The sequence below is a fragment of the Zalophus californianus genome, chromosome 6 (genome assembly GCF_009762305.2).
Source record: "Zalophus californianus isolate mZalCal1 chromosome 6, mZalCal1.pri.v2, whole genome shotgun sequence".
NCBI classification, from domain to species: Eukaryota; Metazoa; Chordata; class Mammalia; order Carnivora; family Otariidae; genus Zalophus; species Zalophus californianus.
In genome coordinates, this window is record NC_045600.1 from 564850 (window position 1) to 584596 (window position 19747).

The following is a 19747-nucleotide window of genomic DNA, read 5'->3' on the forward strand; positions in this document are numbered from 1 at the left end:
GGGACGGGGGCCAGGGCTGCTTGGCTGAAGGCCGACCCAGAAGTCGTGAGGCCTGGAGGGCAGTTGGCGGGCCTTGTTGAGGGCTCTGGGCTGAGGGGCATGGGCAGCGGTGGACGTTCCTGCTGGTCCAAGGCACAACCAGGCCAGGACAGCGTGGCAGTGGACCTAGGAGACTAGCAGGAGCCGGCTGGGACCAGGGGCCACAGGTCAGGGCTCAGACAGAGGGCTCGGTCAGGCTGGACACCCAGAGGAAGCCTGCGGCCCAGGGGGACCCTGACCCAGGTGGTCACCCAGCGCTGACCAAGCTCATGAGTCCAGCACCTGTGGCCGCAGAGAGCTAGGCCAGGCAGCTGGTCTGCACACGGCCAGGAAGCACATGGGCACTGGGCCCGGGGGCACCCCAGCCCGGGCACCTGCTGTCCTGCCCCGACCCTGGCAGGGGTGAGAGCCTGGTGGTCACACAGCCTCCTCTCTTGCAGCCTCCACCACGGCCCCATCGGTGTTCCCACTGGCCCCCAGCTGCGGGACCACATCCGGCTCCACAGTGGCCCTGGCCTGCCTGGTGTCCGGCTACTTCCCCGAGCCCGTGACTGTGTCCTGGAACTCCGGCTCCTTGACCAGTGGTGTGCACACCTTCCCGTCCGTCCTGCAGTCCTCAGGGCTCTACTCTCGCAGCAGCATGGTGACAGTGCCCTCCAGCAGGTGGCCCAGTGACACCTTCACCTGCACCGTGGCCCACCCGGCTAGTAGCACCAACATTGTCAAGCCAGGTGAGAGGACGGGCTTCAGAGAGGGCGTCCACTGGGAGACAGGCCAGGTCAGCTGGCCCACCTCGACCCCAGGGCACAAGGGAAGCACCGCTGTGTCCCCCATCTGAAGGCCTCCCAATTGTGGAAGGAGGTCCTCTGGGTGTTGCTGCCTGGTCCACTGTGAGCACAGACGGTTTACCCCACTCCAGTCCCTGGTCGAGGAAGTCCCCATGACCTGACCCCCACCTACACCCACCCAAAACTGTGCCCACTCCAGACACCCAGTAATGCCCAGTCTGCTCTCTCTGCAGTGCCCCAAATATGTGTCTGCGGGAAACGTTACAAATCTGCAGGTGAGTCAGCAGGACCTTGCCCTCCACCCCAAGCAGATGGCCAGCTTCCAGCCACAGCCTGCTGGGGGAATGGATGTTCAAGAGGAAGCCCCCACGTGCTGACCCCTGCTCTCTGTCTCCCTTACTAGTCGCTGAAATGCTGGGAGGACCTTCGGTCTTCATCTTCCCCCCAAAACCCAAGGACACCCTCTCCATTACCCGAACCCCCGAGGTCACATGCGTAGTGGTGGACCTGGGCCGAGAAGACCCTGAAATCCAGATCAGCTGGTTCGTGGATGACCAAGAGGTGCACACGGCCAAGACAAATCCACGTGAGGAGCAGTTCAACAGCACCTACCGTGTGGTCAGTGTCCTCCCCATCGTGCACCAGGACTGGCTCAAGGGGAAGGAGTTCAAGTGCAAGGTCAACAACGAAGCCCTCCCATCCCCCATCCAGAGGACCATCTCCAAGGCCAGAGGTGTGCAGCAGGGTGAGGGGTGCAGGGAGGGTTGAGCGGGGCCTTGCAGACCAAGCACTGCCCTCCACCCTGTGAGTGACCATCTGTGCTGACCTCTGATCCCACAGGGCAGGCCCATCAGCCCAATGTGTACGTCCTGCCCCCGTCTCCAAAGGAGATGGCATCCAAGGACAAAGTCAGCGTGACCTGCCTGGTCAAAGACTTCTACCCACCTGAGGTTGATGTCGAGTGGCAGAGCAATGGCCAGCAGATGCCAGAAAGCAATATCCGAACAACCCCACCCCAACTGGACGCAGATGGGACCTACTTCCTCTACAGCAAGCTCTCGGTGGACAAGAACCGCTGGCAGCGGGGAGAGGTCGTCACGTGTGTGGTATTGCATGAAGCTCTACACAACCACCACACAGAGCTATCCGTCTCCCAGTCTCCGGGTAAATGAGAAACGCGCCCGGTACCCCAGCAAGCCCCCACCCATGGGCTCTCAGGGTCCCACAAGGACGCCAGAGCCCTCACCCCTGTGTACATACCTCCCGGGCAGGCACCCCTGCATGAAATAAAGCACCCAGCACTGCCCTGGGACTCTGCGATGCTGTCATGGTTCTTTCTGAGGCAGAGCTCAGGACCCCCGGACCTCTGGGCGGCACAGACAGGCCTAGCTCCAAGGCCAAGGGGTCACCATTGGTGGGAGAGAGCGAGTCCCATGGGGGTATGGTCCCCGAGTGGGCAGGTCTTCACGGGCTGCCACAGGATGTGGGCAGGAGTTGCCTGGGCAGGAGTTGCCTGAGCAGGAGTGGGGACTTTGCCAGAGGTGGCAGCCACTCTGGGCCGTCCCTCCAGTCAGAAGCTACCCAGGGCTGGAGGGTATGGACCTGGATTGCAGAAGCCCCTCCAGAGCCCTCAGGGAAATGAGCACACAGTCCTACCCAACTCTGTACCAACCCAAGTTGTGGGACCCCGGCCTGTCCTCCACCCTAGGCTCCCTGGGCCTCCTGAGACCCTGCGTGGTAGCTCTGTGCCCCTGCAAGAGCCATGCCTGACCCGTGTGTGGGGACAGGCCCTCCTTTGCCCTCAGGCACTCCACGAACAGGCCCCCTCCCTCCCTCACATGCAGGGGTTTGGCCCGGCTTCATCCTGCCTGAGGCCAGGCCTGTCCACTCCTGAGGACACTCATCCCCGTGTCCCAAAGGGGCAGAGGCAGGTGGCCCTGAGTGCCCAGGGGAAAGACCATCCCAGATGCCCTCTTGGACGCTGAGTCCAGACCCACTGAAAAGAAGCCTGTCCCGCTGAGCAATGCCACCTTCACTCACACACATGCTTGTATATGCACACACATGCATACACATGTGTGTGCACAGTCACACACATGTACATGCACACACGTGCTTGCAAACGCACACACGCACACGTGTACATACACACACGGGCCTTAAACGCTGGGCCTCACACCGGACAGCCTCCATGAGCCCAGAGCAGAGCGGGTCCTGGGAACCCTCAGCGTGCACACTAGCCTGGTCCCCATCCCCTCCAACACCCACCAGCTGCTCAGCAGCTCATCCACACACTGACCACACTGACCAGCCCTCCTCTGCCCCAGGGCACCTGCGACCCCTCCCAATATCCACGAAACCCCCACACCCAGCTTGTCCTGACGCTGCCACACACTCGTATTCTAGGACACTCCCCGACACTGACCAGCCCTTCCCCGGACTCTGCTGACCCTCCCACCCTCTGGACCTGGCCCCCAGGGGAATGTGTGTCGGTCAGGGTGCCTTCCCCCAGGAGGGCCCCAGCACAGGGCACAGCAGAGAAGGAGGGGGTCCCCTGGCCAGGCCCAAGCTGGGGAGCTGGGGGTTGCTGAGGCTGGCACCTGACGTTGCAGAGGGCTGTGACTGTCCCCCAGGGAATGAGCCCAATGGGCAGGCACGGCACTGACCACCCCTTTCCTGTCCAGAGCTGCTCCTGGACGACAGCTGTGCCGAGGACCAGGATGGGGAGCTGGATGGGCTGTGGACCACCATCTCAATCTTCATCACCCTCTTCCTGCTCAGCGTGTGCTACAGCGCCACCGTGACCCTCTTCAAGGTGGGCGTCCCCACATGTACCTTCAGTGTGGCCTGCTGTCCCCACGCTGTCCCCCATGCTGTCCCCAGGCTGTCCGCAGGCTGTCCCCAGGCTGGACCCATGCTGTCCCCACACTGTCCCCAGGCTGGACCCATGCTGTCCCCACGGGGTCCCCAGGCTGTCCCCAGGCTGCCCCCATGCTGTCCCCAGGCTGGACCCATGCTGTCCCCACACTGTCCCCAGGCTGGACCCATGCTGTCCCCACGGGGTCCCCATGCTGTCCCCAGTCTGCCCCCATGCTGTCCCCAGGCTGGACCCATGCTGTCCCCACACTGTCCCCAGGCTGGACCCATGCTGTCCCCACGGGGTCCCCAGGCTGTCCCCAGGCTGTCCCCATGCTTCCCCAGGCTGGACCCATGCTGTCCCCACGCTGTCCACTGTTGTCCCCATGCTGTGCACATGCACTCCACACACTGTCCCAGTGCTGTCCACACACTGACCTTAAACTGTTCCCATTTGACCCCACACTGACCCCACGTTGACTCTAAACTCCCCACACTGTCCCCACGCTGTCTGCATGCTAACCCCACACTGTCCCAACAGAGAACCTCCGCTGACCTCACACAAAGCCTACAGTGTCACCATGCTGTCCCCACACTGTCCCCATACTATGTCCCGCGGTCCACATATTGTGCCCTTGCTGTCCCCACAGAGTCTCCACACTGGCCCCACACTGTCCCCTCTGTGTCCCCTCACTGACTACTCACTGCCCCCTTGCTGTCCCCTTGCTGTCCTCATGCCATCCCCACCAGGAGCCCCGCACACTACAGTGGTCCCGGGTGTGGGGGGCAGGCCCTGGTGGGAGGCGGTCCTTCGGGCTCCAGGCCCCACTCACTCCCTTGCCCGCCTGCTGCAGGTGAAGTGGATCTTCTCCTCGGTGGTGGAGCTGAAGCGCACGATCGCGCCCGACTACAGGAACATGATCGGGCCGGGGGCCTAGGGCCAGCCCTCTTGGGCGGGTGTCCAGGGCTGCCCTTGACCCCACACAGGAACCGGGTGCATCCGTTCATGCCGCTCGGCCTGCTGCCAGGCCCGCTCTCTGCCCTCCCCCCGCGACCCTCTGACCTCACAGCCACCCTGGGCCTGCACCTCCACCCTCGGCTCGTGGACACCATGGGCTGCATCTTGCCCCTGAACCCCCGTTTGGAGACTCAACACGACAGCCGGCTGTGCCCCCAACCTGAGCTGATGGACACATGCTGACCCCTCCTCAGCAGCCACCAAGATAGTGCTGGGGCCACATAAGACACTGAGGCATCAGGGCAGGATGGCCCTCACCAGGACGGCCCTGGGGTCGGCGTGCATGGTCATCCTGGAGGAGGTGGGGGGCTGATGATCCCAGTGTCTCTCTGGGCAGGGCCCAGCCTCTGTGCAAACGCCATCCAGGCCAGGCTCCAGAAGGCAGGACATCCCCAGAGCAGGCACGTTGTCTAAGATCCTGAGGAAGCCGCGGGCCACCATCACCCCACAGAGAAGTTTCTGACATGCCACGAATGGTCAGTCAGACCTTTTCCATGGCAGGAGATCATGCAGAGAAGGGCCCAGACCTGTGGTCACTGCAGGAGCCCCCCGGGGGCAGGGCAGCACCATCTGGGGAAGAAGGGATGGCGGTCAGACTGGCCTCCTGCAGAGGGGCCTGGTGACCTGGTCCCAAGGCTGATGGGATGCAGCCTCAGTGGACAGAGGTGGACGGGTGCCGGGAGGCCAGGACACAGGCCCAGCCTGCACCATCCTGTGCCCAGGACCCGAGTCACACTGAGCAGGAATGCCTGCTTGCTCTGGGGAGCAGGGGGCAGAGACAAGATGACCAGAGAGAGCCCCCAGGCATTCGGGCCTGAGACAGGTGGACCCCTAGGCCTGGTTCTCACCTGGTCATTGAGTGAGTGCCCGGTCAGAGCCCCTACATGGGAGAGACGGCCGTGCAGGAGCCCCCATGCCCCCGGGAGAGAATGCGCAAGGGAAACCCGTGGTCGTAGCTTGGGTAGCTTGTTTCTTCTTTTGAAATTTCTGGAGCGCAGTAATGTCCCTTGTTGTTTCTTCGCTTTTTCTTCGATGACAATAAACTATCCTGAAAAATTCCATAACTCGCTGAGGAATGTCTTCCTCTGTTGATGTGCCTGGTGAAATCCCAGCCTGGCCATGCCGTGCATCGGCTCCCTCCCGCCGTGGGGGGCCAGGACCCCACAGCCCCGGGGGCTCCCAGTGGGTGAGGAAGGCAGCCGGGAAGAGTGCAGGGCCAGGGGTCACCTGGGGCTGGGTGCAGGAGGGACTGCCAGCCCTGGCCATGGCCAGAAGCAAGAAGCATGTGGTGGGTGTGTATTAGTCAGGATGGGCAGCCAGACAAAAGAGCCACAGTCTGGCGGCTTCAACCACGCACGTTTCTGTTTTCACAACCCTGGGAATTAGCAGGGAGAGGTGCAGGCCTTGCAGGGTGGGAGCCTCCTGGGGCCTCTGGCCCTGTCCTCCCATGGCCGGCCCTCTGTGTGTGCCTGAGTCCTGATCGTCTGCTCTTACAAGGAGAAGAGGCCATACTGAGGACCAGCCTTACTGGATTGGATTAATGACTCCTTTTACCTTGTCACCTCTCCAAACACCCATCTCCAAATACCGTCACATTCTGAGGTCCTGCGGTCAGGGCTTTAAGACAACAAATTTTGGGGACACGACTTAGGCCAACACAGGCATGTTGGGTCCAGGACCGAGGACGAGGTGGGAGCGTGGTCAAGGCCAGGCTCGGTGAGGTGGGGGAGAACATTGTCAATGGTAAACAGAGCCAGCCACCAGACCAAGCAGTCAGGACATTCATCAGGAGGGACACCTATGGGGCAGGGGGGGAGCCTTGTGTGAAATCCACCTGGGGGGCAAAGAAACCATGTTTTACAGGGAGAATGAGGAGTGGGGAGTGGGTTCTGAGGCTGCAGGACATCAGCCCAGGCTGAGCCCAGGGAGGGGCAGAGTCTTGGTCAGAATGGCCATGGCCCCCAGGGCTGGTCAAGAAGCACCATTCCAGCTCCCTGTGGACGACAGAGAACTGTTGGCAGAACAGGGCTGCCTCAGAACTGGGAGCCCACCAGAGCCAGCGTGGCAGGAGTGATGGCCACAGACTCCTGGCCTGACCCCCAGGATGGCTGTGGTACAGAAAGCAGGCGTCCAGGACAACATTCCAGCCCCCAGGGACACTGGGGGCTCCAGGCCACCATCCTCAGGGTCTCTCCACACCCTCCATCCCCTTCACCCTACACATCTACCTAGAAGCCAATCTGCCAATGGGCCATGCAGCCTGCCCAGCCCCCTCTTCCTCTCGGCCCCAGGGCTACCCCCAGTCCCATCCCCTGGACCAATGATCAGCCTCCATCCCACCCACCCACCCCACATGGGAATGCCAGGAGCTCCCCACAGGAGGACATCATGCCCTCCTTGTAGAGCACCAGGCATTGGCACAACTATGCCATCACCCTCGGGGATAGAAGGCCTATGCTCTGAGAACTACCTCCCACCAGGCCCTAAGGCTCCCACGTGGGACCCTCCAATACTATCCTACCACATGGAACCAAGAGAAGACTGATGAGAGCTAAGACATAGAGACCCTTAGCACCAGAACCAGGAGGAGACAGATAGGAGGTGAGAGATAGAGACCCATAGTACCAGAACCAGGAGAAGACATAGCACTGTGAGTAGAGAGCATCAGTGTCCTGAGGCCCCCTGACAGAAGAGCCCAATCTGTGGGGTCGGGGGGGCTTTCCTGGGGGAGCACCCTCAGGCAGAACCCCTAGAGGAAGCAGTGCGGCTGTCCCAGGCCCGCTCCTCTGCACCTGCTCTCCTGCCCGCCGAGGCCACAGAACCTCGTCAACCCAGGAGAACCGGGCCATCTGGAAGAAGACATGCATGCCGCATTAGAGGATAGTTTCCAAAACAGAGTGGATCCTGACTCCCATATGGACACATAACGAATGTCTTTCAAATATTTCTTTAACTCATCATTTCAGTAGAGTCAAAGTATCTCATCTATCGCTGAATCAAGAATGCTACGGGCGCCTGGGTGGCTCAGTTGATTAAGCGACTGCCTTCGGCTCAGGTCATGATCCTGGAGTCCCGGGATCGAGTCCCGCATCGGGCTCCCTGCTCAGCGGGGAGTCTGCTTCTCCCTCTGACCCTCTTCCCTCTCGTGCTCTCTATCTCTCATTCTCTCTCTCTCTCTCAAATAAATAAATTTTAAAAATCTTTAAAAAAAAAGAATACTAGGAAGCATTCATACATAGTTGCATTTTCGAATGCATCTGGTTTATTCCATGGGAGGCAGGAAGAACCCACCATCCTTCCAAAGGAGAGAATTTGCATTGCCATCCACTGCCTACACCTCATGGGAATGTAAGAGCTCAGGGACAGTGATCCGCCCACCTGGGAGGGTGTACGAGACAATGCCTTTATTTCCAGCGAACACATAACAAGTCATCTCTGGGTCCATTTCCGACACTTGCACAATATTTCCTAAAAGCATTTGTAACTGACAGAATATCCAGAGTACGTACAGCACTCCCGCAAATCAACTGGAAAAATCACACAATTCGAGAGAAAAATGGACACGGGAATTGAACAGATGTTTCACAACAGATCCGAATAGCCGTTAAACCTATGAGAAGGACGCGGGGCCTCCCTAGGTACACGGAAAGTGATCGTTTCTGAGAAACCGCGGGAGACAAAGTGGTTTCATTCCAACAGGGCAGAGCCGCTTCTACCAGAGTAAATTCGCAGGCAGCAAGTATAAACTGGAAGCAGTGCTCGGCCAACAGAGATCAGAAGACCACAGAGAAACACCAGAAGCAAGCAGATACTGGAGAAGATCGCTCCCGGGAAAGATCTGTCTGAAGGCAAAGCCCAGTCGTGCAGCAGGTGCAGCCAGAGGGCAGGCAGAATCCGCCGCCAGCCCGGGTCCAGGCAGGCCATGGGGCTCGGGGCCGCACCTAGGGAGCAGCTGGGAACTAAGGGGAGGGAGTCAGCGGGGGCGAACCCCAAATTCTGTATGTAAGTGCTCTTCAAACCCTTGGCTGATCCCTTGACTGGGCACCTGTAGAGGACACTAAGAAGGACCCAGCAGGAACACCAGCCGGAAGGTCAAAGAACAGAGGGCCAGCTTCTCATTCACAGACAGAGGAACCCGCACAAACACGTGCACACGAGCACACATGCACATGGAGACACATACACACACACGGACACACGCTGTCCCAGGTCAGCATTGTGGGTCCACGCAGGGCACTCTGCAGGCAGGAAGGTGTGACGCCAGAGCAGGGCAGCCTGGAGGGTGAGGGCACGGTGCCGGCTGGGTGGAGCAGCCAGTCCTGCTCCTGGACAGAAGGGGGCACAGGTGAGGATGGATCCTGGAGGCCAGGACAGGGCCACAGCCCCAGAGAGGAACAGAGCGGGGACAGCATGGACACGTATGCTCAGGGCTGAGCTGCCCCGGTGGGAACTGGGAGGAGATGAGAGCCATTCTCCTCCAAGAACAAAGGACCCCAAGGACGGTCTAGGCTGGAGACAGGGCCCACCAGCAGCAGCAGGGTGCACCCTGTGCCTTCAGCATAGAGCCAGGAGACTGGCTGGGCACCGAGGCCCCGGCCCCACACCCGGGGAAGAATGAGCAGGGGGCCACCAGGGTGGGCCAGGGCTGCCAGTGGAGCCCGAGCCAAGCATGCTCACCTCTGTGCGGGCTACAGTACCTGGCAGCACCTGGCCTGGGCCTGCAGGGGCATCAGGCCCTGGGGGGGGCTCTGCCTGCCCTGTGGTTTCTCTCAGAATCGTGGGCCCTTCCAAGGAACTGGGTGCTCGCCCTCTGCCTCCCACACAGCACCTGTCCCCGGGGCCTAGGGCGGGGCAAGCAGACTGGGACAGACTGCCCTGGGGGGCAGGGAGGTCAGGCTGGGCACTGTCTCCCCCAGACTTCACGTCCAGGCTTCCCGGAGCCCTGGCTCTGCCCCATGCCTCCCAGCCCAACCACGCCGTAGCCTCTCGCATCTTCTAAATGAGCCCGAATGTCCCTCCGAGGGCAGCAGACCTGACAGAGGCCCCCTCCACACAGCCTCCCTGCTCGGGAACGGCGGGCCCTGGGCATCCAGGGTCCAGAGGGCGGGATCCTGATGTCTCCCGCTCCAAACTCTGCACAAGGCCTCACGGGGGCTCACACCGTGAGCTGCATTGGCAGGTGCCCATGGCCTCTCCGACGTGTGCGCTCAGGCCTTCCGGGGGCTTCAGGGGACACACAGGCGGGACGTGACCACAGTGTGAAGGTAAGGCCGAGACCAGCCCGTCACAGCTCCACACACATCACAGGTGTGTCACCAGTGGGCAGCTGCCCCAACAGGCCAGAATCACATGCCACTCCATGGTCCCCACAGCCGTGGTGAGCACCCACAGAACAGATCCATGACACAGTCCATCCCAGGCGGCAGCCGATACAGCAATCTTCCAGAGCCACCGGCCATCCTCACAGCCAGGTCCAGCCTGCCCACGGTCCCTGCCAGCCCTCCCTGGCCACACCACCCAGCTGCAGCCCCAGTAAGAGTCCAGCTGCGGGACACGGGCTCGGGAAGGAGTGTGTGGGCAGTGGGCGAGGTCCCCTGCCAGCCGGCAGGACAGGCCGGGGGGGCCATGGCCTCACACACTCACCCCCAGAGCCACTCCCACCAGGCAGTGGGACACAGGAACAGGTACTTGCCACAAGGATCCCTGCATCCACGTCCCAGGCACGTGGCCGCACAGGCTGTGGCTTCTCATGCACAAACGGCCACGACCCTTCCCTCGCAGGGCTGCCTCAGGGGCAGCAGTGATGGTGCCCGTGCCCCTCCCTTCCTGGGGCATCCCGGTGACCACCACTGGGTGTTGCAGCGCAGCGAGTCAGTGTGGCATCGAGGGAGAGAGGCCACGAGCTGGGCAGCAGGGGCCACGGAGAGGAGCCCACTGTGTCCTCGGCACAGGGGCCTCACATAAACCCTAACATGCTGACACACTTCCCAAGAAGATAAAGAAAGGGGTATTTCCAGGGCTGCTGAGGCCCCCGGGGGTTCCCACCCCATTTTTAGTCAGGGCACTGAGGCAGAGCTCCCCTCCCCCCAGGCCCTATTATCTGGACACAAAAATAAGAGCCATGGTTACTAATGATTCACCTCATCCGTCCAGGAGCCTATCCAGGGAGCTGCAGACAACCAGGACGAGCCCCCTGACGGAGGACCGGGCCCCTCAGGTATCCCAGCCACTGGGGCTGCCCCCAGGTGCCGCAAGAGCAGATTGCCCAGACCACTGCCTGCCCAGCAGGGACAGAGCCTCCTGGTCACTGCTTGTCTCCCAGATGTCTGTTCCCTGCACAAGGACACATGGGAGCGAGAGACTGCCTAAAGCTAACACGGAGAAGACAAGGGGCCAAGAACCTCAGACACGACAGGGCTCAGACAGAGCCCAAGGCTGAGAGGGTCAAGTAGCAGGCAGAGAGCGTGGACAGGGCCCTGAGCATGGATCTGCCTGCAACCAAGCAAGGCAGTGACTGCCAGTCCAGGGTCAGGGGAAAGCACCAGGGAGCTGTCCCTGTGCTGGACTAGGTGGCATGCTGGACTGGCCTACATCCTCAGGTGTGTGAACTGGGTAGCCTGAGCCAGCCTAAGTAAGGAGGTCCAGGCTGTCTGGGCTAGGCCCAGTGCAGCTTGAGTGGAAGGAGTTATGTGAGCTATGTGGAAGGGGTTGACCTAACCCAGGCTCAGCTGGGCCAGGCTGGTCTCTCTGGGGTCCGCTAAGCTGTGTTGCCCTGAGTGGACAGAGATGGGCCAGGCTGGGCTGATTTTACAGGACCAGGTGGGCTGGGGGAAGCTGGGGTGAGCTGAGCTGGGTGGACAGGGCGGGGTGGGCAACTCTGGCCTTGCATAGGACAGGCTTGACCAGCCTGGGCCCTTGTGGCTGGGCTGGGGTCTCCTGAGCCAAGGTGATCTGAGCCGAGCTGGGTGGATGGAGCCAGGGAGACCTGGGTCAAGTGAAATGCTCTCCTCGGTGGAGACTGTCCTGGGCTGGACTGACTTGGATGGACAGGTCTTAGGCAGGCAGGTCTAACTGAGAAGATCTGAGGCAGCCTGGGAGGACTGGCCTGGGTTGGCTCACCTTGGCTGAACTACCTGAACTACACGGCATGGGACATTGCTGAGCTGAGCTGAGTCAGGAAAACATGGGCCACCTGACGAGGGACCAGTGAGACAAGGTGGGAAACAAATGGGCTACCTGGGCCTAAATGAGCTGAGCCTATCTGTTGTGGGCAGAGCCGCCTCAGCTGGGCTGGCCTGAGCTGGGCTGACCTGGGCTGAGCTGGGCTGAACTGGGCTGAGCTGAGTGGGCTTAGCTGGCCTGAGCTGAGCTGAGCTGTGCTGAGCTAGGCTGAACTGGACTAAAATGGGCTGAACTGGGTTGAGCTACACTGAGCTGAGCTGGGCTAACCTGGGTTGGTCTGGGATAAGCTGAGCTGGGCTGGGCTAAGCTGGGCTGACCTAGGCTGAGCTGAGCTGGGCTACACTGAGCTGAGCTGGGCTGAACTGGGCTGAGTTGGGCTGACCTGGGTTGGTCTGGGATGGGCTGAGCTGGGCTGGGCTGGGCTAGGCTGGGCTGAGCTGGGCTGAGTTGTGCTGAGCTGGGCTGAGCTGGGCTGAACTGGGCTGAGCTGGGCTGAGCTGGGCTGAGCTGGGCTGAACTGGGCTGAGCTGGGTTGAGCTTGGCTGAGCTGAGCTAGGCTGAACTGGACTGACCTGGGCTGAACTGGCTTGAGCTGGGCTGAGCTGGACTAGGCTGAGATGAACTGGCTTGAGCTGGGCTGAGCTGGGCTGAACTGGGCTGAGCTGGGTTGAGCTTGGCTGGGCAGGACTTGGCTGAGTTGAGCTAGGCTGAACTGGACTGACCTGGGCTGAACTGGCTTGAGCTGGGCTGAGCTGGACTAGGCTGAGATGAACTGGCTTGAGCTGGGCTGGGATAGGTTGGGCTGAGCTGGGCTGAGCTGGGCTGAGCTGGGCTGACCTGGGCTGAGCTGGGCTGAGCTGGGCTGACCTGGGCTGAGCTGGGCTGACCTGGGCTGAGCTGGGCTGAGCTGGGCTGAGCTACACTGAGCTGATCCAGGCTGAACTGGGCTGAGTTGGGCTGACCTGGGTTGGTCTGGGATTGGCTGAGCTGGGCTGGGCTGGGCTGGGCTGAGCTGAACTGGGCAGAACTGGGCTGAACTGGGCTAAACAGGGCTGAGCTGGGCTGAAATGGGCTGAAATGGGCTGAGCTGGGCTGAGCTGGGCTGAGCTGAGCTGACTTGGGCTGAGCTGGGCTGAGCTAGACTGGGCTGACCTGGGCTGACCTGGGCTGAGCTGGGCTGACCTGGGCTGAGCTGGGCTGACCTGGGCTGAGCTGGGCTGGGCTGGGCTGACCTGGACTAAGCTGGGCTAGAATAGGCTGAACAGGGCTGAGCTAGGGTCAGCTAGGCTGAGCTCAGCTGAGCTGGACTGGGCTGAGCTGGGCTGGAATAGGCTGGGCTGAGCTGGGCTGTACTGGGCTGAACTGGGCTGAGCTGGGCTGGGCTGGGCTAGGCTGAACTGGGCTGAGCAGAGCTGAGCTGAGCTGAGCTGGGCTGAACTGGGCTGAACTGGGCTGAACTGGGCTGAGCTGGACTGAGCTGGGCTGGGCAGGGCTTGGCTGAGCTGAGCTGAGCTAGGCTAAACTGGGCTGAGCTGCTGACCTGGGCTGAACTGGGTTGAGCTGGGCTGGGCTGGGCTGAGCTGGGCTGGGCTGGGCTGAACTGGGTTGAGCTGGGCTGGGCTAAGCTGGGCTGGGCTGGGCTGGGCTGAACTGGGCTGAGCTGGGCTGAGCTGAGCTGGGCTGAGCTGAGCTGGGCTGAGCTGGGCTGAGCTGGGCTGGGCTGGGCTGGGCTGAACTGGGCTGAGCTGGGCTGAGCTGGGCTAAAATAGGCTGAACTGGGCTGAGCCAATCTGGGCTTAGCTGGGGTCAGCTAGGCTGAGCTGAGCTGAGCTGCAGTGGACTGAGCTGAACTAGGCTGAGCTGGGCTGTAGTGGGTTGAGGTGAGCTAGGCTAAACAGGGCTGGGTTGAAGTGGGCTGATGTGGGCTGAGCTAGGCTAGGCTAAATTGCCTTCAGTTAGTTGGTTTGGCCTGGCTGAATCGGGCTCCCTGAGTCATGAAGGGTGTTGCAGTCCCAGTGGTTGGGGTCATGGGAATAATGTGACTGCAACTGACCAGGTGGGACGAGCCTGGCTGGCAGTCTGAGCTGAGCTGAGCTGAGCTGAATGAACTTGGTTGTTTTGTGGACTGAACTCAGATGAGTTGTCTTGCTTGAAATGGGATATCCCAGGCTGACCTGGGCCAGGCTGGACCAAGGTGGGCTCCTTGACCTTAGCTGTTCTGAATTGGGCCAAGCTAGTGAGGCTGGACGTGGAGCTGGTTTGTGTGAGCGGTGCTGCCACGAGGCCCTGGGACTGGTTCCCCTGGACAGGGTGGCAGAGGGGAGCTGAAGGCAGGGCCAGCACAAGCTGGGGTCTGGTCTCCAAGGCCAAGGGGGCATAGGTAAGCACGCATCCCAGGTCACCGACTGGGGGAGGAACGCTCTGGGGTCCGCTTCTCTATGAACGGGGCCCCTAGTCAGGCCCCCTGGAAGCTCTGCAGGGACAGGAGAGGACCAGACATGCTTGGCTGGTCAGGAGAGAGGGGTCACACACCCCTACTCCCCAAGAACCCCACATCCCTGCCCTCAGCCCTGAGGGGCAGGGAGTCCTGGCCGAGGCTAAGGGCAGCCACTGCTTCTGACAGGGGCACAGAGGCTCCTCAGAGGGTGTTTCCAGCAGAATCAGGGAATAAGGACAGAGGCTGGAGGAGGGATGCCAGAGCCCCCTCCATCTCTGCCCCATACGTCTCCTTCTCAGACTCCCTCCCAGGGGGCTGGGAGCAGGGTGCCCCGGGTCAGCAGTGGGCCCAGCATGTGATGGGATGACTGACACGGGCCCATCCCCACAGCCTCCAGCCGGGAGCTGTCCGTATTCCCCTTGACCTCCTGCTGTAAAGGCATGGACAGTACCACCTTGGTGACATTGGGCTGCCTGGTCACGGGCTACCTCCCGAAGCCGGTGACTGTGACCTGGGACACAGGGTCCCTAAACAAGAGCATCGCCACCCTCCCCCCCACCTTCGACCAGACCTCTGGCCTCCACAGCGCCGCCAGCCAGGTGACCGCCTGGGGCGAGTGGGCCACACAGAAGTTCACCTGCAGCGTGGCTCACGCTGAGTCCCCCGCCATCAACAAGACCTTCAGAGGTGAGCCGGGGTGGGCTGCCCACACGACCCTGGAGGGCGGAGGGACAGGCTGGGCGGGAGCGGAGGGTGGGCTCACATGCCCTCATGCCTGGTAATGCCCAGCGCATGCGAAGCACGCGGCCCAGGCCGGCAGGCGAGTTCCATGGGCTCAGGGAGGCCAACGCCATGTTGCCACCTCTACCCCTAGCATGTGCCGTGAACTTCATGCCGCCCATTGTGAAGCTCTTCCACTCCTCCTGCAACCCACTCGGCGACACCCACACCACCATCCAGCTCCTCTGCCTCATCTCTGGCTACATCCCAGGGGACATGGAGGTCATCTGGCTGGTGGATGGGCAGAAGGCCACAAACATATTCCCATACACTGCACCCGGCACACGGGAGGGCAACGTGACCTCTACCCACAGCGAGCTTAACATCACCCAGGGCGAGTGGGTATCCCAAAAAACCTACACCTGCCAGGTCGCCTATCAAGGCTTCACCTTCGAAGATAACGCTCGCAAGTGCACAGGTACGTCCCCCCGACCCCCACCGACACCCAGATGCTCGGGGCTCAGAGAGGAGGGCCCAGGCATGCCCTCACGCAGCCCCTCCCACACACCACAGAGTCCGACCCCCGAGGCGTGAGCACCTACCTAAGCCCGCCCAGCCCCCTTGACCTGTATGTCCACAAGTCGCCCAAGATCACCTGCCTAGTGGTGGACCTGGCCAGCACGAAGGACATGAGCCTGACCTGGTCCCGGGAGAGCGGGGAGCCCGTGCACCCAGACCAATGGGAGCCAAAGACTCAGTTCAATGGGACAATCAGCGTCACGTCCACTCTGCCGGTGAACACGGAGGACTGGATTGAGGGCGAGACCTACCATTGCACGGTTACCCACCCAGACCTGCCCAAGGACATCGTGCGCTCCATTGCCAAGACCCCCGGTGAGCCACAGGCCCAGGGGAGGGGGCGGGCCTCCTGCGCGGGAACCCGGCTTACCCCACACCTGCCCGCAGGCAAGCGCGCCCCCCCAGACGTCCACGTGTTCCTGCCCCCGGAGGAGGACAACGGGACCAAGGACAGGGTCACTCTCACGTGTCTGATCCAGAACTTCTTCCCCGCGGACATCTCGGTGCAATGGCTCCGAAATGACAGCCCCATCCAGACAGACCAGCACGCCACCACGTGGCCCCACAGGGTCACCGGCTCCAGGCCCGCCTTCTTTGTCTTCAGCCGCCTAGAGGTTAGCCGGGCAGACTGGGAGGATCAGAACAAGTTCACCTGCCAAGTGGTGCACGAGGCGCTACCTGACTCCAGGATCCTCAAGAAAACGGTGTCCAAAACCCCCGGTAAATGATGCCCCTCCCCCACCAGCTCCCCCGGGCCCCTCCTGCTGGGGCAGGGCAGGGGCTGGTCAGACCGTCCGTCCATCGTTGTCAATAAACACTCCAGTGTCTGCTCAGAGCCCTGGGCACTCCTGTTCTTGGGGGCGGGCAGGGTCGCCAGCAGGGAGGTCTTGGCACAGAGGAAGGGGCCCCCAGGAGAAGGGACAGGGCCGAGGCTCTGCCCACCGTGGCCATCCAAGTCACAGGGCCTTCCCTGCCACCCCACTATGGGTCATGCCCGCTCAAAGAAGTCCAAAGAGCCGGGGTGGGGGGCAGTACCCGGGGAGGGACCACAGACACCGCAGCGAGCCCGCGGCCCCTCCCTCTCCTGAAGGCCCAGAGGCCTCAGCCTCCAACCTCCTCCCTCCCCTGTCTCCTGCCAGCCCTCTGGACAAGACAAGTCCCTACTGCCAGGTCCAACAGGATACCCAGGCCCTCTGAGCGCAGAGATGGGCCAAGTCAGACCCCCACACTGGTACCTGCATGCAGAAACCCCGACGGCCCCAGCCTGTCCGTCCCCTGGCTGCCACCCCCCTCATACACACAGACCGGGCAGACCCCAGACCGCACACTGGGGCCAGTGCCAAGCCCACTCCCACTCCCACCTCTAACTGCCCCGGCCTGCCTACACAGTCAACCAGGCCGGGGCCAACACCCAGGGTCCTATCCTGCTGCTCAGACTCACTCCACCCTGATTGATCCTGGGAAGCCCCCAGCCCTCCCAGAAAAGTTCCCAGGAGCCTCACACGAGGTCACACTTACCCGAGCCACCCTTCAACCACACAAGTCACAGGGCAGCTTAACATCACCACCTACAACAAGCACCCACAAGGTCACACGTGGCCCCCCTAGTCTGACCCCCTGCGCAGGCCACTCCCTCGCCCTTCCTTCCTATTACACCTGGACTAGTGGATCCAAGATGGGCATGGAGAGGCCTCCCATCCCCACCTAGGAGCCTCCTCCAAGCCCCGGCCTCCCCAGTCCAACCCCCTCCCGGTCACTCTCACCCCATGGACGAACAAACACACAAATGCACATGGCTAGAGTGTGGACTCTGTCTTCTTGCCCACCGAACCGCACCCCAGAACAGGCTGCTGGCCCCAACCCAGGGCAGGAGGCTGAAGAGTCCGAGCCAGGGTCCAAGCCCACCCCCATCATTCACCCACCTGTCTGCAGGTCTCATACAGCCCTAAACCCCACGTTCCGGCCATGCTCATACACACACATACACGTGCACACACACACACATGCACGCACACACACAATCACGCACACACACCCCACATCTGTCTAAAAGCAGCACACACTTGACCCACATTCTGAAGACACAAGGCCAGAAGCATCAGGCTCCTGAACTCCACAGGGGAGCCCCAGGACCGTGCACGTGCCAGACCCTCACTCTTCAGTGTGGAAGCCCACATGCAGTGGAGAGTGGGGCCACAGCAGAAGGAGGCAGGGGAGAGCAATGGTCACTGGATAGGACCAGGGGGCAGCTCTGGGCACCTCGGGCCTCAGCAAGGTCCACACAAACCAGCCAGCTCCTCAAAGCATCCACGTCATGGATTCCCGGGGCTACCCCAGGTCCAGTGAACTCGGCTACACAGCTGAGCCACTCAGGGCTCCAGGCAGACTGGAAATCTGTGTACATTTCACAGAGGTCCTCAGGCTGGCAGGAGTAAAACTGAGTGGGGATGGGGCTCAGAGGCCAGGCCAGTGGCCACAGGCGTTGCAGGGACAGGAGACCGGCTCGTTGGCCTGAGCAAGGGCAGGGGGAGGGGACCGAGAGATGGCAGCTCGCTCCCACACCTTCAAACCCGCCGGGCTTCAGACCCCTGGGCCTCCAGGGGCAGCTCACAGTGGGCTGGACAAGGCGGGCTGGACAGGGCAGGCTGCCACTCCAACCAGCAGGAGGGCGGCTGAGGACAGGGCATCATTATTGTCTCCCCTCCTCGGGGTGGGGGGCCAGGCCGACCGCCCCCCGCCAGCCCAGGCAGAGGCTGGACCGGGGAGGGCTGACTGGCCCGTGCCTGCAGAGCTGGAGCTCCAGGAGCTGTGTGCGGATGCCACTGAGAGCCAGGAGCTGGACGAGCTGTGGGCCAGCCTGCTTGTCTTCATCACCCTGTTCCTGCTCAGTGTCAGCTACAGCACCGCCACCACCCTGTTCAAGGTGGGAGCCTGGAGGCCCCTCGGCCAGGGCGGGGAAGGCCCAGAGGGAGCGGGCGCTTCCAGCATGAGCTGTGCTCACGCATATGCCCTCCTTCCAGGTGCGCTGGGTCCTGGCCACCGTCCTGCAGGAGAAGCCACAGCCCATCCGAGACTACGCCAACATCGTGCGGCCGGCAGAGTAGGCCCAGAGACAGGGCAACGAGGCCGTGCTTGCCCCTCCCCGTGTCGGAAGCTGTCTGCTCACACGCAGTGGGAGGACCAGGGCACACAAACCCCCAGAGTGGCCAGACTCAGACACACAACGTCCAGCACACAGACACCCAGAGGCATCCAGCTCAGCTCCAAGGTCCAAGGCACCAAGGGGACCTGCCGATCACAGCCCCGACCCCAGCCCACGTTGGCACAAGCCCGGCCCACAGAGTGACCGGAGCTGGGCATGGGTGCTGACCCCTGGGCTCCTCCCTGGTCCTGCGGTCAGGGCCACTCCTGTTCTCACGGAGCAGCCCCCAAAGCACAAGGAGGGTGAAGCCCAAGGCCCACCCACCACTCAGAGTCCAAGTCCAGCAAGACCTCGGCTCCCACACTCAGTCCCACCTCCCTGGCACCGGGTCCAAGTGCCCTGCCCCTGTGCCCAGCCCCAGCTCCTGCCCAGCCTTCCCGCCGGCCACTGGCAGCTCCGTCCCTGCAGAACGCCAGCACACAGAAGGGCTGCTGGGCAGAAGTCACGGGACGGCTCAGGGCTATGGGCGGGACTCCTATAGGGCAGGAGGAGGGGTCCCCCAGCAGAAGGAGCTTCCCATGGGTCCCGCCTCAGCCAGCACCTCCCAGCCCCGTCCACCCGGCCACACCTCTCGCTCCGAGCTCAGCAACCCGCTGGCCTTCCTTTTGAGTTTCTTAGTAAAGTTCCTTTTTACAAATCCCATGCCACCTGAGCACGCTTTGGAACAGCTGTCTACTGACCTGTGGGAGTGGGAGGCAGGACCCCTAGGGTTGTGGTCAAGGGACCAGAGGGAAGGGTGCAGGGGCTAGTTCTGGGCCAGAAGGCCCAGGTGGCCAGCTAGCTGCTCCCTGCAAGAGTCCCTTTGACACCCCCAGAGACACCCAGCTCCGTCCCTTCACGCCTGCTCCGCCGATCTGCAGCCAAGACTCACTGCCCCTTCCCATGCTCACATAAAAGCCACGGTCTCCTCTGCACAAACCCAAAGT

The 19747-nt window shown here is 61.9% G+C and overlaps 1 protein-coding gene and 2 gene segments (V, D, J or C); all 3 read left to right on the forward strand.

The window, feature by feature from the left end:
- Positions 1–440: 440 nt before the first annotated feature.
- Positions 441–2139, forward strand: LOC118357059. The segment is given in 4 exon segments: positions 441–770; positions 1061–1102; positions 1231–1560; positions 1668–2139. Coding segments are annotated over 4 exon segments (795 nt in total).
- A 15-nt stretch (positions 2140–2154) lies between these two features.
- On the forward strand, positions 2155–5747 carry LOC118357049. The gene is made up of 3 exons (XM_035727903.1): positions 2155–2279; positions 3512–3642; positions 4538–5747. Exons 1-3 carry the CDS (start codon positions 2155–2157, stop codon positions 4882–4884), a joined length of 603 nt encoding a protein of 200 aa, XP_035583796.1. The 3' UTR covers positions 4885–5747.
- An 8944-nt stretch (positions 5748–14691) lies between these two features.
- LOC113909374 lies at positions 14692–16447 on the forward strand (the record flags this gene model as incomplete). The annotated part of the segment is given in 4 exon segments: positions 14692–15007; positions 15195–15518; positions 15614–15934; positions 16007–16447. Coding segments are annotated over 4 exon segments (1302 nt in total), but the record flags the coding sequence as incomplete, so codon positions are not given.
- Positions 16448–19747: the final 3300 nt, after the last annotated feature.